Source organism: Lissotriton helveticus, chromosome 4_2, assembly GCF_964261635.1.
Source record: "Lissotriton helveticus chromosome 4_2, aLisHel1.1, whole genome shotgun sequence".
NCBI lineage: Eukaryota > Metazoa > Chordata > Amphibia > Caudata > Salamandridae > Lissotriton > Lissotriton helveticus.
This window is the reverse complement of record NC_136064.1, coordinates 6191942-6218019: the sequence shown is the minus strand read 5'-3', so window position 1 is coordinate 6218019 and position 26078 is coordinate 6191942. Positions and strand designations below refer to the sequence as shown.

At 44.4% G+C, this 26078-nt stretch overlaps 1 protein-coding gene across 1 annotated transcript in view; it reads left to right on the top strand.

The window, feature by feature from the left end:
• The window catches only part of LOC144752157 (uncharacterized), a 412752-nt gene that overhangs the window by 325694 nt on the left and 60980 nt on the right, over nucleotides 1-26078 (top strand). The window contains exons 2-4 of the mRNA XM_078640086.1: nucleotides 2573-4242; nucleotides 16758-17054; nucleotides 21173-21493. Of these exons, the coding sequence (XP_078496212.1) occupies nucleotides 2632-4242; nucleotides 16758-17054; nucleotides 21173-21493 (2229 nt within the window). The 5' untranslated portion in view covers nucleotides 2573-2631. The remainder of the gene's footprint in view (nucleotides 1-2572; nucleotides 4243-16757; nucleotides 17055-21172; nucleotides 21494-26078) is intronic.

Here is a 26078-nt window from a genome sequence, read left to right as displayed (position 1 = left end):
GCATCATCAGAGCTGTGTGAATAATAACTGCATCAGCCCCGTGCCTGAGGTGCATCATCAGAGCTGTGTAAATAATAACAGCTGTGAGCCCCTGCTTGAGGTGCATCATCAGAGCTGTGTGAATAATAACTGTGTCAGCCCTGTGCCTGAGGTGCATCATCAGAGCTGTGTGAATAATAACTGCGTCAGACCGTGCCTTTAGCTTTGTAGTCAGAGTCAACAAGTAAGCATGGGAGGCACTGACTAACAACAAACAGACTGCCTGCATGTTTAAAACTTAACTCACTCTAACATAGTAAGTACGTAGTGTGCGTGGACAGGGAGAAAGTCAAAATGTAAATGGAGGAGAGCGAGGATTTCCTTTTGACATTCGCAGGGAGAACCGTTTTAAATCAAAATAATACATTGACTACCAGAGCACCATCAAAGAATTCCTACAAATTACATTAACAGAATCCCCTTAAAAGTTGTAGGTGTTGCAACATTTCATACACACGCTGGCACGCAAAGGCTGGGTACGTATTTTACAGCATGCGCTCCCCCCTCCGGGGCATGGACTCGGCCGCTCTGGGGACAATAGAAAGCTCGATAGCAGCTGAATCTATTTTAGCGGGTGCGGATGAAATACTTCAACAAAAAAACACCGCGGGCCTTGTCACTGCTGAGTCAGACATTCCTGCACCACAGTTGCAACACATGGGTAGTGTTTATATTTTCAGCACAAACTTCCTTTATTTTCTCCACAAAGCTGCGCAGCATTTAGAAGCATGGCGTCGGAAGATTCCGGCGTGCGCCTTGGGATTGGGTCACGCGCGTGAGCTGTCTACGTTACAAGCTCACGCGCGTGACCCAATCCGAAGGCGCGCGTCTGAATCCGCCTCTGCCATAGACAATGCTGCGCGCATGCCCAGCTCTTGTCTCCACTCGTTTGTCGGCTGAGCCGACGACTATGGTTCTCTGGCGAGAACGTGCAGCGAGAACACGCTTCGCACGTTTCTAGCCGAGACCCAAAAACTGTTTCTAGCTTTCTTATTACAGTATTCATGCCACATCCCTACTCACCCGGAATAGAAACAGAATTTAGCTACTGAACTCTAAGAGCTTGTTCCAGGTTCACTTGATGTGAGCCATGAGAGCTTTTTGGTCCTCTGTTGTAGTTCCCTTAGACCTCTCAGCCATATATGTAGCCTGTGTAATCAGCAGGATAAATTTAGATATGTGTGTCCCCTCTTTGCTATGAGAAGCAAAGATTAAAAAAACAACTATAGTTCTTTATTTAACACTAAGACCAGACAAGATGCAAGGTAATTCCAGTGAGTGTTCGAAATATATTACCACAAGTGTAAAAATAGAAATGTAAACAAAAAGATAATATGTTAGCATTGTAGTATTAGCTAACCAGAGCCGGCACTGGAGTTTCTGTCAATTTAATAGAAATATGCCCGTCGCCATCCATTCATTCCTACTCCTAGGTCAGCAGTGGTGAGCGCACTTCAGGGGCAGGGTGCTTTGTTCACTACTACATTGCCCCCTAACAGACAACAAATTAAATCCCCGAGGTTGTATACACTTTCACTGGGAAAACATACGAACCATCTTTTTCACTTAGAAAGCAGATCAGGCGATGTGAACGAAGTAATGAGAAAGTGGCGGCTGAAACAAGCAAGATTTCAGATCAGAATGCTGAATGAGTAATTGTAAAACATTAGTATGGTTAACCTACACTCGTATATTATGTGTGGAAGCACATCAAAATTGTAATGAAATAAATCTTACACAGCAGGAATTCATTAGCGCCTTGATGCCCACGGGCATTTGCTGCGCTCTATAAATCTTATTCAAATCAAAATCATTAGGGAATAACCCAACCAAGGACCAGGTGTCACAGGTCATAGGTCAAACATGATGATAGCTGGTGAATTTCCTCTGGCAGAGCCTGTAGACAAATCTCCACGCTACCTCGGGAAGTTTTGTAAAGTCCCTGAAAGTAGGAACTCTGTGGCAGTCATAAAAATAAACTTTCTGAAGAGCCTGTGCAATGGTAATAAAGTAAATGGGTCTGGCTAGGAGGAAAGAATATGTGTCCGACATAAAATCCTCTCTCAGTTGATCAGCTTTTTCCGTTTAGCTGTTTTTGCAAAGTGAGACACCAAGTTCAGCTATCAACAGTGGAACATCATTTTCACACATCAAAAATGGCAGGGTGAAACAAAATGGTAAAAGATTTGGTGCTTATGGGAAAAATATGCCAAGTCCGCTCTTTATCTGAGAAATGTTTACATTCAGAGCACACCATGGAAGCAATCGAGCAGTTTTTTATTAGCTTTTTTGAATAGAGGCATATTTGTATTTCTTTTATCCATCACAATTAAGTAAATATATGTTTTTGGAATCATGATCAGTGGAAGAGCATGCAAGGTTTACAATGCAGTGTAATCCGAATCACATGCACACATGTGGGTAATGATGTTCTTGAAAAAGACAGGTTCTTTTGGAACTTATATGTTTTTGCTTTAAAGAGATACAAGAAGCTCCAATTTCTAATTCTAGTGTTTTCTTTTTTTCTCTGTAGAACGTTCGCAACAAAAGCACACGATCATGTGATGTGTAGTTCACCATTTGAAAAGTGATATGGCAATGAAAGATGACACTCAACAAGCTGCTGTACCCCTAGCTAGAAATGGTTATGTCAAAAGAAATTTCAAAACCAAATCAGAGGAAAAAAACATTGACAGTATGAAGATCTCGGACTTTGACCGGTGTGACTCCAACGGCATGACCATGGAACCATCAATCGAAGAGTTGGCCGTCAAATATGAGAAAAAGGCCAAAAGTACTCGAATCTGGGGATTTGTACGCAGAAAGAGATTGAACTCTGGTCGTGCCAAGCGGCCGCAATCCATGATCTTAACTGGTGAGATCATAGACCCCAAACCAAGGATGTCCTTCTTTGAGAGGATGAGGTCTATCAAGAGAATGCGGTCTTCCAACTTCTCTAAGAACTCAGTTGAGAAACATTCAGAAGCCACAGTGACTGGCATTTCTATAGAAAATAAGGAGGAAGACAGGCTCAGTTCGATCTACAGGACGAGAAGGTCAGTGGAGACTCAAAGGCCTTTTCGGCATTCCTATGCAGGATACATCGATGACTTGGATTCCTCCTTCGAAGACGTGGAATTGAATATCACTGCTTCAGACTTTGATCCTAATGACAGTCGCTGGTTGAGGGACATCAATGTCCGACTGCACGGGGAAGCAGCTGCCGGCAACAGCAGCACACTGCCTTCATGCAGGAAACAGGAATTTAATTTTGAAAACTCAAAGAGTTCGACCATAGCCGAGGGAGAAATTCAGAGAAGGTGCAATAAGATCCAGCCGGAACTCAGGAGAGGAAAGAGCACTGACGTCTGGAGTTATCTCAAAGGGATCTCCCGGACTAGTAAAGATAACTCAAAGTTGGATGAACCCAGCATAGACAATGTAAAATCTATGGATAGAATTGATAACTTATCAACTTCTTCTTCTGACCTCGATAAACGAGGTGAGCAATCTCAGCGATCAAACAACACCACCAAAACCAAAAATCTGGGGGGAGTATTTCGATTCTTCAACAATGTAGCAGTCGCAGCAAGAAAATGGAGAGGGTCTTCAAGAGCGCCTTCTAACGAGGAAGCGTCTTCCTCCATACCAGTGTACCAAGAGCAAGTGAGAACTTCCCAACATAGCTCATTGTTGATAGAGAATCAGAAACTCCAGGTGGTTTATTCCAAAATCACTCCTCTCCAATCTCCTGATTCTGGAATACAAGACAACCAAACTCCGAGAAGTTCGACACCGCTACAGGATGTGCTAAAACAAAGCTTGCACTTGGACCTTTTTGAGAGTTCGTGCCCCTCTGATTTAACTGAGGACACTGGTTGCTCGACAGATGTCCCGCTGTCTGTTGAACAGCCTCATCCTGAGCCTTACTCATCAGGTCATCAAACTGAATCCAGTACCTTATTGGATACTCAAGGTATGTGTACCGCAGTGTATGTGGTGAGGGACAGCTGTGATGAAGAGGACGGACCAGAGAAAAGTTCCCTGGGACGGACAGAGGCTGCTATCACTGAGGACACCAACAGTTTAGTTGCCGAAAAAGGATCACCGGAAGAGCAATCTTCAGAGGGCTCGGAGTTCAATGGGTCTCACAATTCTTCGCTGAGCCTGTCGACCACTAGCTCGTCCAATGAGGAAGAAAAGGTATGAACCAAGTTTCTTTCATATACGTTGGATAATACATAATAGGAACATATATGTATTAATTTCACACAAAGAAATTGAATGGGGATTGTTATTCATAAAATAAGTTTTTGATTGATGTCAGACTCATCTATATGCTTTAACAAGGTAAAAAGATTCACATGAGAGAAGTGTCAATGCATTTGGTATTTTATGTAGCCCAAACACAGCTGGATATCAATTTAGTGCTATGCATTAATGGGAGGTGTTGGAAGACCATCCATGTATGTGTTAACCAATCTGGAATTTGCAGATTTGAATTGCGCAAGACATTATATTAATATATTTACGCTTGCAATACATTTAACCCATTTGTCCATTTTTTTAGCACATAGGGGTTTCTTAATTTGCCCAGAAACACAATATCTGTGTCTTAGGGCCAGAGATGGCTCAATAGCCCAAATCCATACGTCACCGGCTGAGCTACAACCCAACACCTTCTCCCTTCCAATGGTCATCCTGCTTTTCTTCCCTCTTCGAATAGCTAACTTTCAGAGTTGAACATGCTGCCCCACTGCAAGTAAACACAGTTAGATGCTCATTGCTTTTTACTTAAGGTATTACAGGAAATCACTAGGTTATCTTGGCTACCAAGTTGTAGACTCAAGACCTAACTCATCCTGAGCTAAAGTGTGACCTGGTCCAACAAAGTCCCTGATTACTGAACATGCAGAGTGTTTTCCACGGATTTCACTCAAACTGGTCATTGAAGCTGCAGTTGTAGAATTTTTTTAGTTGATTAATACCATAAACACGTCTATACACATAAAACAAACAAAATTGTGATTTAAAAACTTTACATAAAACCATACCACTGGACATAATTAAAAAACAAACATTGCAACTGAAAGACCACCTAAGTATACTTTGTATTAGCAATGAGCGAAATGAAGAAGATTCAGTTACCATCGTTGGGGATAAGACATAATTTGCTGTCCAACAATTGCCAGCGACATCCTAGGGCACTGACTTCAAGACGATCTGCTCCTCTGGTGGCTTGATGACCATCGGATAATTAAAAATAATAGTGCCAGTGGACAGAAGAGGAGTCAACTCACAGGAGTGTAAGTACCTGATAGCACTGGTTCCCACATGCCCCCTGGGAGCGCTCATAGAGGCTGGGAGACTGCGCAATCCACAGGCAGGCCTGCACACCTGCTAGGTGACTTCATGATACATTAAGGGAGTTAGAATCATAGGCTAGGGTGGCCACTCTCATTGGTTATCCTCCTCATAAGTACACTCCCCAACTAATCCAGTCTTTACATCTTTGTCACACTTTTAATGGGGTGCTCAGTTCAGTAAGTGAGACGTTTTCACACTCAATTTATATTCCCACCTTAGGAGGGTCAATTTGACCCTTGTGCCAAAACAGTGGAGGTAATTGCACACCCACAATTGCAATACTGGGGAGACCTTGGAATATGGGATAACTTGCTAATTGTGAGTGTTTTGTGCATGTTGCTCACATTATCTGTGTCTGGTTTCAGCTGATACAAGCACCCACATGGTGTGCACTTATCACACAACTTTGAGTCCTGGTTGGAGCAGAAACTGAAATTCAAGCTCAAATCAGGAATTGCGACCAACTTGTAATGAAGCATTAGTGTCACTCAGCTGACGTAGGTATCCAAAATGGCTGCGAAAAACAACACCCTCTTATTTCATTGGGGGTATTGTAGACATTTCTGCGTGAAGCAAAACACTTTCCATTTGGCCAAACAAGAACTCTAGAATTCCCAAGCCATAGCATAGACAAGTTTAAAGATAGGGGGAGCGGATGTGGTGCAACAGTGTCATATACCCAGAAATCATATTACCCCATGTTAGATACGTCTAGCTCAGGGTTTTCCTGAAGACCCGGATCCATGCCAGATTTTTAAGACAACTACATTTATCTAAATGGGAATATGCAAAAAATCTGGCATGGATCCAGCCCTCCAGGACTTACTTTGGCGAACCCTGACGTAGCTCATCTTTAAGGTCTTTGCAGTCTGATACTTGCAGTTTTATGTTTCTTTTAAGAACACAGAAATATGCGAATCAAAATGCAACAAAAGAATAGAATACAAAAACACTATGGCTGCACATGCTAATATGGTCAAGGTTTGATTTTATGGAATATTCTTTTCACATACTTGTTTCTGTGTTAAGTAGGCAACTGTAACCAGGCAATATAATACCTACTTATAGTGGATGAGTTTTTGTCTCCCTGGTGACAGGCACCAGTTGTGAAGCCAGTAGGAGGGATATCGGCAGTGCTTAAATTGTGTTGTGTTTTCCGGTGCTCAGCACTGGCACTCACTTTTCAACACCTGCAGTTACTTCCCATAGTCCACCACATGGTAGTGCTGTCTTTCTATTTTGGAGAAAAGCACCAAGTTTAAAAAAAATCTATATACATTAAAATTAAAGTAATAATATGTCTCACAGGCCATTATTAGAGCTTGGGGTAACACAGAATAGACCACATTTGGCACATTCCTGGAGAGTGAAGCTTAGTAGATAACATAGGTAATGGCATGTGGCATTGCAGGTAGGGGCAGTGGGTGGGTCAGGCTTCAGTTGCCCCTGTGAACAACGGATATGTGGCTTTTGGCAGGCAGATTGCTCACCAGTGACAGATACTTTAGCCTACTTGAGCGTAAACTGGTGCTTGCCACAGCCCTCCATTCCCAATCACTGTTCCCACACTCGGGGGCAAATTTACAAGCCCCTTGCGCCGCCAGTGCGTCACTTTTTTTGCACCTGCGTGGCTTTTTGTGGCCTTGTAAATACAGCCCCTTTACACACAGCACTTTGTGTGAAAGGGACGCTCCATGTGTGTTGCTGTGGGTGTTCCCACGCAACACCCATGGATTCTGCCGCATTCCCAGATTTACGGAAGAAACCTACGCCTCCACAGGGGAGGTGTGATGAGGCGCAACGAGGAGAAATACTTTTATTTCTTCTTGTTTTTTCCTCTTTCTATGCATGCTGTATTCTTCAGCACACATAGAAAGAGGAAAACATATTTTGGGATTGTTTTTGTACAGGAAGGTGTCCCTTCTTGCACAAAAACAATCTCCCTAAAATGCAGACACCCTTGCACCCTGGTGCAAGGGTGCCTGCATTGGTTTATGGCAGCCAATTGTGCGCCAGCGCAGGGGCGATCTCAGCGATATGTCATAGTGTTGTAAATGTGATGCATTCCTGTGCTTTGAAAGTGACATACCCGGAGCAACCAAATGGCTTGTGGAGCTGCGCTGCGTTACTTTCTTGAAAATAAGGCCATTAGTCCTCAAACTAAGGCTATACAATAACACACTCAACAGTTGGATAACATGATTGAAAGAAAAAAAGGAATGCAGCAGCCACAGGAAAGCAGAAGCAGTTCTTTCACACTGGTATCAGACTTTTATTTGAAGCTCCGGGCATCCCGAGCAGACGCTCAGCCTACGGCGGTCCTGCTTCCAGGGACAGTGGCAAGCAAGCTGCCCAGTGCCTACTTTCCAAACTGGCAAAACCAAAGGGATGATGGATGGAGTGTTGAACATTACATTGCAAACACTCACACCCAGTCAACTGATCTGGGTTTAATCCATCATCATTCTTTAGATCACTCCGCCACCCCAGTTCAGAATTGGCCATATGCAAATCAGTCTGACCCTGTGCCTCATGGGAACAGTCCAGCCCGAACTGCCAAGGCATGTCTTTCCTGGACCAGAAACAAGCATCCTGGGACTGGTTTCTGGCTAATCAGCTGTCATCAGCCAGGCTAGCTTGAATGCAGTGGCAAAGTGAGCAAGGGACCCACGTATGGGCACACCCTGCCAACTTAGGGCGAACTTAGCAAAACCAAAGGGGATGATGGACGGAGTGTTGAACATTGCAAGCACTCACCCCCAGTCAACTTATCTGGGTTTAATCCATCATCATTCTTTAGCTCACTCCACCACCCCAGTTCAGACATGGCCATATATAAATCAGTCTGACCCTGTGCCTCATGGGAACAGTCCAGCCCGAACTGCCAAGCCACGTTTTCCCTGGACCGGAGACAAGCATCCTGGGACCGGTTCTGGCAAAGACTGATTTGCATATGGCAGGGTCCAAACTGGGGTGGCGTATTGGGCAAAAGAACGATGGATTAAACCCAGATCTTTAGACTGGGGGAGAATGTTTGCATTGTCAGCATTCTGTCCATCATTTGTTTGCTGTAACACTTTTCGCCCTAAGTGGGATGGGTATGCCCAGACGTGGGTCCCTTGCTCACTGTGCCACTGGATTCAAGCTAGCGTGGCTGAAGAAGGGTGACATACCATGAAACCGGTCCCAGGATGCTTGTTTCTGGTCCAAGGAGGACCTAGCCTGGCAGTTCGGTCTGGACTGTTCCCATGAGGCATAGGGTCAAGACTGATTTGCATATGGCTTGGTCTAAACTGGGGTGGTAGTGGGCCAAAGAACGATGGATTTAACCCAGATCTTTAGACTGGGCAGAAAGTATGCATTGTCAACATTCCGTCCATCATTTGTTTGCTGTAATACTTTCCAACCTGGATATCTCTGTTTTAACCCTTCTAATTGTAAATATGCCTAATACCATCTTCACAGTGGGATGTTTAGAACTGCCCCAGTAGACACTATTTCTTCGTCAGATTTATATAGCACGAACGCGACCGGAAAGTATTGGAGCACTTTACATGAGCACCAGTAACGTTACACAAGGATACATTTATTTTTGTGATTTGCCCAGGATCACAGGATGTTGAGCCCACGCCGAGACTCCTACCGGTTCACCAGTTCCAAAGTCGGCTGCTCTGGCTATAACGCCACATTTTACGCAGTAAAAAAAACAATCTACTTCACTTGTACCAAGTCTGTTTCTCTTACCTCCAACTATCCGCTGTATGTTTTTTTACCAATGCGTGCCTCAGCTCAAAATAGCTCTGATAAATTTCATTAACTGTTTTTCTGACATTTAATTTACTTTTGCAGCGGGCGCGCGTTGCTTTTCATTTGGACATATTCTGGGAAAAGTGCTTCCACTTCGATCCTTTACTGCCCTCTACTGGGGTTTAATGTGAACTTAAAGGCACATTTATTTCACAGATCTCCGAATTGTAAGATGCACTCTTCCAGGAAGGGGTTTTCATGCCGTCAAGTTCCAGATAATTGTCAAACTTGTTGGGTCAAACTGCTTTACATAGCCATAGGCTTAGAGTTTAATCTTTTTTCCATATTTCAAAAAGCCCAGGACATTGCTTTAAAATAAATATTTCCGGTTCAGACCAGACAACCAAAACAAGGCAGAGTGTGGGCATTTAATTGGTACGTTACAGAATGTATTACAAGGCATTCCATACAGCCTTGTGTTGGTGCATATTTTCAATTAATATGTTTATATTTCATCACACATATGTATATTGGTATGAGCAGGAAAAAACAGTGCTGTAAATATTTACTCAGGGAACCCAGAAAATGATGGCAGAAATGGCAGAAAATGGCATAGACGGAAAATGGTGACGTTATGAACTGCAAATTCAGTGTATGTTATGTTATGTTATGTTAGAGATTGTTTATATAGCGCCTATCACCGCCGGTCTCTAAGCACTTAACAGAAGAAACATAACACACTGGTCCCCCAAACCCTTCGCTGTTCCACCACTTAAACTAGAGTCAGTGCCTTTCTGAATAAATGGGTTTATTATGGGTGTAGGCATTTTCTTGTACAAACTCTGCCCCCAATGAAATTGACAAGGATACACATTATAGCAAAGCTCTTCAGATGTACTTAATTGGTCAAACAGACTACCTTGTAAGATGGCCGAGGGGTTTGAGGCTCTTGCTGCAGAGGTGTATGTGTTTCCAGCACATTTCAGGGTTCTGGGAAGCTACATTAGCTGGTTAATGAGATAGCTAGATATATGTGAGCCCCCCAGCTCCCCGAGTCATTGCAAGTCCCTGGAAGCCCATCCCCCGAGGAACTAAGGTGGGAGCCCCGGACACACCTGTGGCACCCATCAGGCGCGCAATGCCCATTGGGCTCAAAGGGCTTCAGCCCCCTCCTCCCGTCGTGTGGGTTGGCCCAGCACACGCACAGCTGCACCCGAGTACTTCACAGGTCTTTAACCCCTTGCATGCTGCCGTGATTCTGTGCCTGTGCGGCACATTCCGATCGCGGGTGCGGTCATGACAGCCCCAAGCCGTCATCAGCACACGAGCACTGTAGTGCATGACGGCTGGGGGCCGTCATCAGCATGCCAGGGGTTAAAGGACCATTTACTTGTTAACGAGGCTTTGTTGTTCTTTCACCCCTTCTTAGAGCCACTGCATCTTCACTCCGTCGATTACTGGAAGAATTAGACCCCCCCCAAAAAAAGTAATTAGCCACCCCACCCCCCAAATTTCACTCTAGTTGTGCCTCTGGAACCCACAGGACTTTGAATATTCGAGCATGCAGGGAAAGCCCCAAAGGCCCCCGCGGGCCCACTGGCTCTCCTCATGCACCCATCCTGGGTACTTCCTGAGCTGGCATTGCCCCTGTCTGGCAGGAGCAGGTATTTTTCACCACCCATGCTGGACGGGAGCAATATGAGTTTACCTGCCCACACAGGTGCAGGCAGGGAAACAAATGTCTGCTTCCCCCCCTGGCGGGAGTATTTTTAAAGCTCCTCCCTTGTGGGAGCAGACAAGTTTTCCCTGCTCCAGGTCACACGGGCAAGGAAACAGTGTCCCGTGAGTGGGCTGCCCGGAACACAAGGGGGTCATGTGTCCCTCTCCCTTTTAACATTTACTCATGGCCCTGAGATTTTACACCTAACCCTGGGGGATGAAGTCCCTGGGGCTGTGATCGTCTCGGGGAGGGGAGCCACAAGCATGCCTTCCCTTCAATATTTACACAAGGCCCAGTGTAATTATCATCTTGGGGAGGCAGGCACACATGCCCTTCTCCCCAAATCATTTTATATATTGGTGCCCGGGTCCTGGCCCACGCCGACAGTCATATTATTTAAAAAATACAATGGCAGTGCCATTATTGTTTTTTCCTCCCGCAATCCCTCAGGAGTCCTGAAGAATCAGGGAAACACATTTGTTTTTAAATGTTGGCCACAAGGAGACAGGGTGGCAGGGTATCTCACCCCGTCCCTTATATTGTTTTTTTTACTCATTTAATGGGCCCATAGTTCTGTAATGGCCGCTACAACATTTCCTTTCATGTTGCAGCCTGCCAATCAGAGTGCTCGCTCCTGCAGGGACCCTCAGCCGCAAGTGAGATGGCCCAAGGAAAAAATGGCCCCTAAGCTGATCAGAAAGCTCTGTTTTTAGGTTTTGCCTACGGAGCGCTTGCTCTGCGCTTGGGAAATCTCTTGTATTTAATATATCTTAAAAGGGGGCTCTTATAAGATTCCAAAGTCAAATTACTGTGTCAATTCGCTTTGTGTGGACCTTTTTTTTGTTAATTTCTCCTGGCTGCAGCATTTACAATACTTCTACTTAAGTTGTTCACACTGTTGAAGCCTCATTCACTGCCGAGACAAAATCTCTTCCCACAGAAAAGGGAGACAGCTTATAACATATGCTGGAATGCTTGCTTTTAATTAGTTATTGGTGTAGTGCAGATGCTTTAGCCTTAGAACTTTTGTGGCATTTCCTATTCATGCCTCAGTACCTTTCTTTGCACTTTGTAGGTTTTATCGGATTGACTTTTTTCAACGTAATCTATTTGGCCATTATCATCAAATTCTAAATGTTGTAATAAACATTGCACATGAAAAATAATGATAGTATACAGGAGATATGCTATATTTTACTACTAAACAGTCAGCCACAACTGCAGTTACCTTGCAGACAACAAGGTTACGATTTGAATTGTGCAGCAGGTGCAGTAGCGCCCAGTTCAAAAGTTGTCAGAAGTCCTCTAAATTCATAATATTGCTATATTTGACTACTAAATAGGCAGTAACAATTTCAGTTACCTTTCAACTAAAAGGGACGTGAATGGAATGGTGCAGCAGGTGCAGTGGCACTGGGGCCAAAAAGCTCTAGGGACCCCACTAAACACAGATTATTGCAAAAATGTAAAGCTACAAAGGCAGTCACAAGTGCAGTTACCTTACAGACAACAGGTTCATGATTTCAATGGTGCAGCAGGTGCAGTGACACCAGGAGCAAAAGCTCTAGGCACCCAACTAAACACCTAATGTTGCTATGTTTTACGACTAAACAGGCAGTTACAAGTGCGTTAATCTTGCAGGAAACAGGGTCATTATTTGAATGGTGTAGCAGGTGCAGTGACACCAGGCCCAAAAGTTATCAGAACTCCTCTAAGTACCTAAGATTGATCTATTTTACAACTACACAGGCAACCACAAGTGCAGTTATCAAGCAAGTGCCAGGGCCAGGGTTTCAATAGTGCAGCAGGTGCAGTGGCACCCGGACAAAAAGCTCCAGGCACTCCACTATACACGAATTATTGCTATATTTTACACCTAAACAGGCAGTCACAAGTGCAGTTATCTTGGTCATTATTTGAATGGTGCAGCAGGTGTCGTGGCGCCAGGCCCAAAAGTTGTCAGAACTCCTCTGACACATAATAATTTTATAGTTGACTACTAAACAGGCAGCCACAATTACAGTTACCTTGCAGTTAGAAGGGACTTACTTTGAATGGTGAAGCAGGTGCTGTGGCTCTGGGGCCAAAGTCTATAGGGACCTCACTGAATCCAGATTATTGTAATTTGTAATTTGTAATTTGTAACTGGGTTTTATATCGCGCCAGCTCACCGACAGGTCTCAAAGCGCTTCTGACCAAGTACAGCAACAAGAAACAAGATGAAAGTATAAGAGTGTCTGAAGCTAGTAGCCGACTAATGAGGTGTAAATGCGTCTTTGAAGAGTAGGGTCTTCAGGGACTTCCTAAAGTGGAGGAGGTTGGGTTCTCTACGAAGCGCCTCCGGTAGCTTGTTCCAGATGGTTGGAGCCTGAACTGAAAAGGATCTGCCTCCTTTTGTTGCCAGCTTAAAGCGTGGGCAAGATAGCAAAAAAGAACCGGACGATCGCAGGGCGCGCTTAGGTTCGTATATTTCAAGCCTGTCTTTTATATAGGCTGGCGCCTGTCCGTGGATTGCTTTGTGGCAGATGCACATACTCTTGAATGCGACTCTTTGTACTATAGGCAGCCAATGTAGCCTATAAAGCAAAGGGGAGGCATGAGTCCGCCTCTGCACTCCGATTGCTACATGTTACTACTAACACAGAACAGTCGCAAGTGCATTTACCTAACAGTCAATAGGGTCATGATTTGAATGGTGCAGCATGTTCTACCAGCATCATATCATATTATTCAACACTTTACATTCCAGCAGCACTAGACTGCTGACTAGGGTACCACACTCTACTGGAGCCAGATGAAACTGCAGAAAGAGAGGCCATGCTTAGGCACAAGTTCTGCACTTCTGGCATTTCCTACTGTGCTTTGCTTTTACAGTGCCCAACTTGGATCCTGAGGCGCGATCCCGGTGTTATCAAATGAAAAAGAAGCAAGTTAGAGAAATTTAAGGTGTTCCTGAAGCACCGGCCAGTCTGGATTACAAAAGGGAGATGCAAAAGTACATCCTCTATGCGCCCCTCTGTATGCAGACCTGCCAGCCTGTGGCACCTCCAGCAAGAGGGTCTGCCATGAGTTATAAGTAACAGGAGAAAGTGCCCCGAAGGGACCCACTGCTAGATACTTCCTTATTGCTGTAACAGAACTATACACAAATTACCGTCTAATGAAGGGGCTGCCACTCAAAATGAGTGACAGTTGTCAAGCGCGTGTAGAGACTCTGCTAGGAGATGGGTCTTGCATAGCTTTTTTAAGCAGCAAGGACTGATGAGCCATTACTGATATGGATGTGCTTGGTACATCACACACTCATTTGCTACTGAATCACAATCAACACTGATATTTCACACTTCACTCGATGGACAGGAGACAAGCAGAGTTTTGGTTTTGATAGACCGACTGATTAATAGGCAGAGTCAGACTGACCTTTTGTGGATTCACTCAAGTACTCGTATGGAGTAAGGCAACGCGACAGTTCAGTTTCCATGCTTATTGTCCTTTGCAGCCGCCATGTTTGAGTGGGGTTCCACGTCTATCCGATGGCAGCTGGATGGCGCACAGAGACACAGTAAATATTTTTCCCGACAGTGTGAGGAATATGTTTCAAGAATGCTGGTCTAGACAAGAGTTTTACTGAAAAAGAAAAGATAACAACAGTTGGCGATGGGTCCTCTCAACTGCTTTCCAGACAACTGAAGTCTTGAGTATTTCCACCACAGTTCGATAACTCCCTTTCAGAAGCCCGGAATCTCCTGATTCTCTTGTTCACCCAGAACATATCACTTCCCTGTCAAGAACATTATGATGATATAGCAATATTACTGTATTTACAAGTAGATTTAACAAAGTAATACAATACCAGGAGAGATGCAAATAAACGCATTAGCAGGTTGCAGAATCAACGTTGTTAACGCGCCGACACACATACTTTTATTACTAAGTCCTCGCGTTTCTTTGGTTTCCTTGCCTGTCGGTCACTTATTCTCCATATGTCATCTGTCTTTTTTTCAATCCCTGCTTCCGTCACTACCACATCGCTTTTGGAAATGATCACTCTTTTCGTATTCCATTGCGCTCCCTCTCCCAATATCATGCAATTTCTACACACATGCAACATGTTTTGGTTCTGCCCTTTTAGATACACCTTTCTTCCTTACTGCTCCCAATCTCAGACCACTCATGTTATCTGCTTTACATGCTCTTTTTACTTCACCCTTAATCTTCTCATGAAGACATTGTGTATCCATGTCTTGTTCCACTGCGCTTGACAACTTTCTTTTATCAACTACACTCATGCTTCCTTTTCTGAACCATGCTGGTCAATGAATGGGGAGTGGTTCTACACCTTCACAACAAATGTTGTTTTTGCTTTTGCCTCCAATCCAAAGCACTGTACACAGCTAACTGCAAGCACTCACTCAACACTCTGTTTAATGCTTCAACCATCCCATTCTCCTGAGGATGATAACGTGTTGTTCTGTGATGAGCAATACCTTTTCATTTAAAAAATGCCTTAAATTAATTTAATACAAATCGGTTCTTAGTGTCAGTAACCACATCTTATGGACAGTTCTCGCTCAGAAATATTAATTACGCTCACTGGCATTATTTCATTCTAAAGCTCATTCTCAGGTTACTTGAAAAAATAATCCACCATGACAATGGCATACTTCCCCTCTAACACTTAAAAACAGGCTGGACCGCAGATGTCTTTTCTCATTTTTTGACAGGTCCGTCTGGCAAATTCTAAGGTACTATAAGTGTCTCTATAAAATAAGGAATCTTATCACTCCTAGCACACACCGTGCACCCTCTGACAAACCTCTGTATCTCCCTATCTTACCTGGCCATCAAAAATCACTGTGATCCATGCCACTATACACATCGGTCACCATCTTCATAAACATGATTCACAATGTTCGCGACTCTTCCGCCGCATCCATTCTACACACCACTGCATTTACCACTGACATTTCAAGCCACACACGCTTCGAATGGCCCAGATTCACATCACTGTTCAACACCCTAGGCCATCCACTGGCTAAATGCTCCATCACTGTTTCTCAACTATTTTTTATCCCAGTTCTCGCAATTTCCCCTTTACACGTCTGGTCGATTTACCCGACCATCTAGTCGTCTTCCTCATCAGCAACTCTTGCTTCCATTGGTAGTCTTGATAGGCAGGTGGCATTTACGTTGCAAATGCCTGGACGCTGCCGACAACTTACTATTGAAACTTTTCTATGCAAGGAAGACGTTAAACTCCTAGTACAACACACCTACAATTTATTAACACTTATTTTTTATGGTGAGACTATCTTCATGGCACCATCAGCAGGTTGAAATGCTAATATTGACGTTTATTGTTGTTAATGTTGTATGTTTTGTTTAAAAAAAAAAACATACGTGGCTAGACATTACGAGTGTGAGTAAAGCCAATAAAGGATTTTCAACTTAGTGAAGTTTCAGTGCTTAATTTGTAAAAAAAACGTAATACCGGGGCCCTCTATAGGAGGACACTTGAGCTTGCACCATCCGTTGCCCGTGGCAGCACTGCCAATGACAGCACCGCCAATGACAGCACCAACACACTTTTAATCATCAGGCTCTTAAAGTGTGACAATTCATACTATTACAGGGCCACAAAGCTATAAGAATGGCTTTGGAGGCAAATACAAATAATTGTAAATTGAAATTGAAATAATAAACAGAAGTTGTTGTGCTTGTACCTAAATTGGCAGAAACCACTACCATGTGGCAAACAGTCATAAGCCCTGGTGCTGGCAATTAAGTGCTGGTGCCGAGCACTGGAAAGCTCCTGCTCAAATTAAGCACTGTAATCAGCTCTGAAAGATTAATACTGATGTATGTGTCCACGGTTGAGTTGCAGGCGCCATGGCCGGAGGATCCAGAGAACCAACCAGAGGTCAGGTCTGGACCACTCTGCAGAAGTATGCACTTAGCGCTCACCCACAGCCAGTCATCGGATGTGCTTCTCCCCGTGCTCAAGCGAGAGGTGTCGCTCACCGATGCAGTGAACGCTTTGGAAGAAGCCAATGGAAAACTGACTGGATCCCATGGACCTGTTTGCCACAGTGACTGGGAGCTACACCAGAAGACCCTCAACAGCGCCAAGAGGAGGCCTTACCTAGAAGGAAACCATCTTGAAGATGGGCAGTTTCCACAAGTGAGTAAAAAAGCTCTTTTTTAATTAGTGTTTTATTACATTTTCTCATTCTTAACATACTTATAGATCTATTTACTACCTTTACAAGTATAAACATTCTGAACCTACATATTGTTGGCCGGAGTGTCAATGGTTGGACAACTAAATAAGTTGAGAGTTCTTAAGAATTGAAGAGAAGTCCGAATTAAATTGGTTCAATAAAAGTAAACTTTCTTAAATGATGGACTTTTTTCAGCAGCTAAATAAGGGTGTATCTTTCAATTGACATATTGGTGTGTGAGGAATCTAGTGGAGTGGACGTGGGCACAGTGCAGTGTTCTTCTCACTTTGAGCCTGTTTTTGTGCTCTATTGTAAAGTTGAGTAGCCCTGCATAGAGACGAATACTGCTCACTAGTTTACAACATGATTCAGCACCTGCCACCAATAGGTGGTCTAGGTTAGGGGTGTCTGTGTAAGGCAGAGTAACAGGAAGAATGCTGCTTTAATATTAGGAGATTCTTAACTAATAAGACATAGCTTCCAATATCTTTCTGGTACCCTTATGACTTTTGTGAGCACCGGAAAACAGTAAATATTGTGGAGCTGAGGCAGCAGTCGGGCACAAACTTTGTATCAGCGTTTGTGGGCAGGGGGGTGATACCCAGGGACATCTCGCTACTAATGTACGTATGCATGTGCATTTGTATGTATGCAGTATTTGTATAAAATGTAAATGTAATTGTGTTGGACTTGTAAAGCGCACAGCTGCCCGTAAGCGTCCCGGCGCTGGAGACCGCTGGGGAACCCTTCCTGGCTTTCCCTGTGAGATGGTCCCTTCTGGCTATCTCCAAGGTGAAACCAGGCATCCCCGGCGTCTGTGGGGGGCCGTTGTAGAGATGAGGCAAGCTAATGCCCAGAGTTGCCGAGTGTGATCCCTGGTTAGAGTAGGCACCGAGGCGAGAATTGTCGAGTCCGCTGACCCTGGTCCACGACCCTGCCGCGTCGGGAATTGAACCCTGGTCCCAGGCCGTTCTCTGCTTCCGGATCTGCCGCCTCTAACCAGTGAGCCACACCACACCACTCCACAAACCTAGTTAAAAGACAGCGGAGTGCTGCACAGTGTCAAAGCAGACTATACAGTCACAAATGTTTAGAAAGGTCGTTGGGTTCTGGGAGCAGAAATGGACTCCGACTGCATCAAAATGTAGGGCCATATTATCAAAAACGGCGATAACATTATCGCCCCTTTAGCGGCAGGAAACTGCTGCTAAAGCGGTGATAAGGGGCTTGATAATATGTCCTTGTGAATTCCCATAGAATCCCAGGTTCACACCAGAACCAGGGGTTCTATGGGAATTCACAAGGGCATCCACCATCCCTGTGTTTGCATTCCCAAACAGAGAACCAATTTTTTTTTTTAAAGCAGCACTTTGGTTTTGATTTGGAGCAGGTTTGGGCAGTCCTGATGGATACAAGGATGTTTATCTAGCTCCTGGAGACGTAGACGGAGAAAGCCTGTTGCTCTGCTTTTTATTTTATTTTATTATTTTTTAACACTTCTGTGCCTCCAGTCTGATGCTGTCCTGGTTGTGGGTGTGTCAAGAGACAGCAGATATAGTGAGCGTGTCAGCCTGATATGAAGGGGTGATGGTGGTGATGGCTTTGTAAGTGATGCAGCTGTTTTTCAAGATTGAGTGAGTGGGCAAGAGTAGCCAGTGGTATATGGGGTGGTGTGGTCATATTTCCTCAGACCCTGGATGAGATGTGTTGCAGTATGCAGGATGCTCATAGTTGTGGTTGAACAGCTGTTCTAAAGTCACTTTCTTGGAAGATTGGTTTCACTTCCTTTAGCAGAGACAGCTGGTACTAGGCTGTCTTGGTTTCCTTAGCAATGTGTTCCTTGAGGGTGAAATTGGCATCTATGGTGGATCCATGTGACCTGCCTTTGGTTGGAAGATGGGGGTTTGAATTTGTTGCTTGTTGTTCTTGGCAAATAGCAGCAATTCAGCCTTGGTGGAGTCAAACATGCAAGGCTCGATGAGGTGCAGGTAGTGTTTGAGACATATCATGTCTGAAGCATGAGAGATTTTTAGCAGAGAAGTGCGTAATTTGCATATTGGTGAATTGTGAAGATGGAACCACGTGGGACACCATGGATGATAGGAATATAAAATATAGCTTTAAAAATAATATTAACAATCTGTATCATGCAAGATATAACATTTATTATAGCCAACTAGGCTAACAATCTGTTTCATGCAATATATAACATTTATTATAGCCAACTGGGCAAAAGGGAACTAAGGGCCAGATGTACTAAACGATTTTGTGATTGTGACATCTGTGATTTGCTAAATCATTGCATTTGCAACAACAAAATCCCAATTTTATGTGTACAAAACCAATTTTGTGAGTTGTAAAATGGCTTTTGTGGCCCATACCAAATTGTAATTTGTAAGGACCATGAAAGGAGCATTCCTTCCTAACTATGATTTGGTAACCTATAAACCATTGACCTGTTATCTACACCTCAAATGATGTGGTATTGGGACCTCTTCTCCTCTGGCAATTGGGTTGCTACCCTGCTCCTTTTGAAGTTTTCCAAAAAAATGTATGTTTTTTGTACCTGTTTTACTATGCTCCCCCATGTACCTACCTCACCCCACTTATTACCTGCAACCACGCTATGCCCAATGGACTGTTATCTACTCTCCTGTTTGTATCCATGCTTTGTAAAGCGCTCTGATATCTGCAAAGATCTTGTTCGCGCTATATAAAACTTTCAAAATAAATAAATAAATAAATAAAGCAGAATCGGTTCTATTAAGGTGCTAGTGCTGCTTTAAAAAAAATAGTTTCTCTGTTCGGGAATGCCAAAACAGGGATGGTGGTTTGCTGTCCCTTGCAGGTTACCATTCCTGTTTTGCAGCCAGTTTTAGGATATTGTAAATTTTCATGAATATTAAAATTAGGCAGGCTGTTGAGGGACCTCCGTGAATGGTGATTTCACAACCCCAGCTAATAGTGCACATGTCAGTTTGCAAAATCAGATTTCATTTGCAAAAAGTGGAAACGCAATTTACGACCACTTTTGAGAATGGTACAACTGGCCTTAAGCTGTTATCGCATTCTGTAATTGGACTCCACCAAACACCATATGCCGCATAATGCCAACATTTGGAAGCAAGAAAGAAGGGTGTTAAAAAAAGAAATCAGAGGAATTTATTGGACTTGCATTGAATTGAAAGCAATTTTAAGGAAGGGACAGCTAAAATAAAGCTGTATTTAGTTAAAAAAAATTGTGAGTCACCCTGCTGAGATAGGTGTGTTTGGCACAAATGACATGGGTAGAACTGGAAGTGCACGCAAATATTCTTCAAGTGAAGAAACACTTTGACAATGGGGCCTACATGCATGGTGTGCTATCTAGTACTGTAAGTGGGAAAAAAGTTTGAGAGGGTTCTCTAAAAAAGGCATGTGCAAAGAAGTGTAACTAGGAATATTTTATTAGAGGCGCTGCCTTAATAATATGAAACACCCTGTGTATCCCAATTATTTTAAGTGAGAAAATTGGAAGTACTCCTTAGGCCGGGCTTATATCCCCCCCACCCTCCAAAAAAGTAACATAGTGGGGAGCCGTGGCCAACAGGTCAAGGGAGCCGTGGGTCGAAAGAGTTTGGGAACCACTGCTGTAGAATTATGCCTCCCATGTTGTCAATCTTAATCATATTTTATTCCAGTAACATAGAAGTGCTTTCGCAAAAGGCAATGATTTGACGCAAGTGCAGTAATTGTCGGATGTTCTGGTCCTATTACCTCTGTCACTGTGTCTATGTCCAGGCTCATGTATACTAAAACACAAGCTACTTCCCACATTGAACAGATGCAAAAATGTCAGTTTTTGCAGTTCCTCAACATTACAGTTTGTATTGTCAGATATTACAACAGTAGCAAGTGTTGAAGGTTCCATTATTAATGAGATATTTGTATTAAAAGAGATTTTTTATTTTAAAATACATTTACTCTGAATTCTAGTTTAGTATATTGACACTATGGAATCATAGCAGTCTGTGCATAATTCATTAAATTCATCTCAGTTCTTGTCTTTCTGAAATTCTTGCTTCTGTCTAAAACATAGGTTCCAATGGCTGTGCTGTGCCAGGATACTACAGAGATTCTCTCAACAGTCACTGAAGGACCACGCTTGACAAATTCCCACTTAGAACCCACTGGCAGCAAGTCATCCATTACACTGCACCCTATCCTGAAGCGAGTGGCCAAACTTGCTGATACAGTGAGCATTGTCCCAGAAGCCGATGGAGAAGTGACGCAAGCACGTGCTACCAACCATGTCTCTGACTCCCAGAATCAAAGGGAGCCATGCCAAAGGAGCCGTAGCAGGGAGAGGAGGAGACCCTTGATGGAAACCAACTGTCTTGAAAACATGCACTTCGCACAAGTAAGAACGCCAGACTCTTTTCCCATCAATGTCGATTTTGCTTTTCATGTTTTTTATACTCACAGGTTGGTTGTATTGTGAGCCGATGATCATAAGCCGCTTCCAGGCTTCATATATGCATATGCACTAGTAGTGCATTTGAAGAGTTCTGCTTCGATGCTCACTATAATATACAGATTCTTCTATATATACTTAATAAATGCTAAATTTGCTATAAATGTAAAACTTAAATGTTTTGGAGTCTAAATGTTAGAAGGCATTTGTTGCCTACTTTGTGGCATGGTGTTTGGGGGCCTAACAAATTAGAAACTGTGAATAATTATAAGTATTTAGGGGTCTGGTTCGAAAAGAGCCTGGCTTAGAATAAACACATTGAGTCCCTTAAAGGGAGAACCTTAAGGGACTGTGTTGACTGATTACATGGCTATGGCTCACCCGCAATTCCATTACAGCGCTGAATGATATGTATAGGCGGTAAAATGAATTGGGAATATGAGGAGATAAATTGCCTGAAAATCTTGCTATCGCTACCGAGATCAGTAATGAACCAGGAGATCACAATGGAGACCGAATCAACATCCTGGAGTTACTTAGCATTTGCCGACACAGGAAGATTCTGGCAATATCTAGAGATGGAAGAAGGTATAAAGGTTTCGTCAAGATGCAAAAATGAGATCCCGCACAGTGAGTTGAAGTGGGCCAAGAGGGGCGAAAGAAATTTGGGTAAAGTATGCAGAATCATGGGGCTAGATTGCTCTGAAGAGAATCTGCAGGAAGGGCAGTGGCGGTGCGTCCATTAGGGGCGTTGGGGCGTTGCCCCACTAGCCTGGACGACCGCCGACCGCACTGCCAACATGTGAATAAATAAGTATTTATTTTATGTAAAATTAAAAATTGAATGGGAGCCGGGCGCACTAAGGCCCTGGGAGAAGCCCGACAGGATCGGGCATCCATAAGGAAGTGGGCCGCGGTGGGAGGCGGGGCTGCGGCAGAGATTGACAGCCAGGCAGGCAGAGGGGTGACAGAGTTATACCGCGCATGTAAAATGTCGGAGTAGTCCAGATTTTGACTGGCTCGCGCACGCGCACATTTGAGACCTCCCCCCCCCCACCACTACTGGACATAGGCATGGACCGGGGCCCCGGGTCTGAAAATGGGCAGATAGCACTCTGCTCGTAAGCCAATCCTGGCGCAGTGGCGCTGCTAACGCTGCGCCAGGATTGGTTGCTGGCCTGCTGCAACAGGATGGTGCCGCGCGTGGGTGTTGGCTGCTGTGAGCCATTGTCGTCGGTGATTGGCCATTCCACGACGTCACTGCGTGTGCTGGAATCATGCCAAGACATCAACAACAGTAAGTGAAAGTGGAAGTAGTCGACTCGAGGATCATGATGAGTCATAGTGAGAGAGACTACTCATTGTTGTTGTCGGACTCGTCGTGACCAATACTGCATGTGTGTATGTAACTGTGCTGCCTGCTGCCTGCCTGGACCGACCTAGTCGTGTGACATCGAGTAGCACGACCGGACCGCGACCCCCCACCCACGTAAGTTATGTGACCAATCCATCATTACGTTACAGTTATTATGGTCTTGGTCATTACTAGTAGCTGTAATCAAAGAGAAAGACCTCATAATTTATGCATGCAGGCCAGGGTGTGTGCAGGCCAGGCGTCGTGCTGTAATTGGTGGTGGCGGTGCATCGTGGATGGGATGCTGGGAGCACGGAGCAATCTTAGGCCGCTGTGCCAGCACGCAACTACACTACAGCATTGCTGCTGAGGCCTTTTCACTTCAGCGAGGCCCCGGGTGTGCCGTGGCACGGTGCACCCATCTACAAGCAAAAAAATACACTTTTGATCCCCTGAGTTCTTCTCTGTCTCTAGTAGTGCTGCGCAACAGCTCTCTAGCTATGAAAGTAAGGGTGCGCTCTCAACAGACATCTCTACTTTCTTTACTTTCAGTCTGACAGTGCTCTCCACCCCGGACTTAGCTTGAAAAGGAAAGCCAGAAACAGGGGACGACGACACTGTCGGTGGGTCTGCAGGGACTGCGCCCCCTCACTGTTCCAAGCACAGCGGGCATAAATGTATAGGTTTGATATCGGAAAATTCAAATTACCTTAAGCGGCCATCATGGGGAAACATACAGGGATACTCCCCCTTCGCATCATAGGGAGGACCTCTGCTAAAGACCTTTGCGACAGTGCATGTTTTAACAGTTTTTTATATATGACGCTCCCGGTGAGTTCTCCCACTTCAGGCAGGTAGTTTGGACATCTATTTCAGCTTTCGCAGCTCCTCTTTTATCCTACAAGGACTTTGCGTGATTTTCCATTGCCATCATATTGCCGTCATACTTATCATACTGTGTTATACTCTGAAATTTGATGGATATATTCTTTGGAGCAGGTGCCTTAACCCTGTAAGCTAACCCTCTCTAGCCACCTTATATTGGAGAGCACATCAGTAACCGAGTTTGACCATGGCTCTATATATAAATAGAACATGATTTCATTTAAAGTATTATATATAATAGTAAAAAAAAGAACACAAAGAGAGGGAAGCATGAAGTCTGTCGTACGTGCTCTGAGATGACAGTGGTGATATTCTGTTGCCTGCATTAAAAGATCTCTGCGTCTCCCTTAGCGCTGCGTTATCCCCTCAGCACTCTGATCAGAGAGGCTGGGGCCTGCATCTGAAGCATAAGCTGCACGCGATCACACACTATAACCCTGGCTCGAAATTCCTGTGCAGGATATTGTTTGAATGGCATGAAGTCTCTTAAAACAATGTTTGGAATAACTGAAGAATAATTTCTTCTCATTGATCTGGAATGATGGGTTTTTTATGACACATGTCCATTTGATTATTGTGCTGTAACATTTGACTGGTTTATGCATACTGTCCAAACTCTTACGTATCTTAGGACTGAATGACTGCTCTAGCACTGAGGAAGGGCTTGGGCTAGAGTCACCTGCTACAACTCTAAATAAAGTGAAACTGCATATTTGAATTATGTCATTGTGGACCAAAACTTCAAAGCTTTGTATGTGTTTTTGTGTGGTCTGGAATCAGGGTAAAACATGCCACACCGCGTTTTGCTCTGCGGCTCTAATTCATACTATGCTATGTAAAGGAATAATATTTCTAGAGAACCTAATCTCTTTCTTGGTTTAATTAAGTTTTGTCAGGCTTAACCCAGTCAAAGAGGGGATATGTAGTTTGCTGTAAATTCAATGCCTGTTTCATGCATAGATGTGGGTTTGGATATTGAAACAGTTACACAGATCTTCTAGTGGGGTGCACTCTGCTCCTCAATTGCAGCTGTGATTTTTATAAAAAGAAAAAGAAAGAAGACTCTACGGTCACTTGTATGGTCCCCTGTTGTCCGGGGTGTGGTATATCCTCCCAATGCAAACTCTCCTCTACAAACCCCCTGCAGCGGTGGGTAGGTGGCAAAACCATGAGTGCCCCAGCCTCAGGGACTCCAGTCACAGGTACGCACACACTCATACAACACTCACACAAACACCAAAATAAACACACAGGCAGACAGTCACAGTGGGACCCCAATGGGACGCTCACAGCCCCATTAAAGAAAGGGCAGCGCCATTAAAAATTATCCACCGTTAACGCCTTAATCCTGGCATTGTGAGATTGAGAACAGATTACTATAGGAATAAGTTGCAATGTCGTGAGTCTTCCTTTTGCACTGGAATGCCAGTGTAAACAACAGGACAAGCATTGGCATAGCCTACAGTTCGCGCCTTTGGGGCCTTATAAATGTTTAGCCATGCAACACTTGCTGTTGCACCAAGGATATTGTTAATGTTTTTCCGAGAGAGAGATCAGAGTTTTGTCTAATGGAAGTCTTGACTCATGGAAAGGTAGCACAGAAGGTTAATGTGCCTGCTGCAAAGAACATGTACCTGATGCAGAGCACAAAATGCTGCAAAACTGGCTTACGCTGTGCTGCCTGGCTATCGTAGCACTGCTCTGCTGCCCTGAAATTGATAGCGCTTCACTGTGCCTGCTCGCATTGAATGTGTAGAGTGCCTTTATTGCCTGGAAATCGTAGCGCTCGCATTACCTGATTGTCTTAATTACTTGTGCCCCATTTCGTTAGTGCCTCTCTGCCCACAGCGTAATTTATTTATTTAATTCCCCCAACCGGTTTTGTTTCTGCCGCCATTCTTGTTGTTGTTGTGCACGGAGCCCGCCCTCTCCACCACGCACCCTTCTCCCAGCTGCTCCTCCCTCGCCCCTCCCCTTCCACTATCCACATATGACAGATGCATTCGCGCGCAGCGTTCACGGGCAGCGGTCGCGCCCCATGCGCGCCGAAGGTGCGCCAAAGGTAAGCCCGTCTACGCCCGTCCGCGCCTGGACCGCGCCCAGCGCCAGACCCCCTGGTCCCCGCAAACTGCACTCCTCCCGCATAACATATGACGCCGCCACCCTCTTAGCCCTTAACCCCGGACGCTCACCACAATGCCACAAAGCTGCCCCAGGACGTACCCACGGTCCCTTCGCCTGCCACTCCTGCAAGTTCGCCTGCATCAAGACCCACACCAAATCCATGACCTC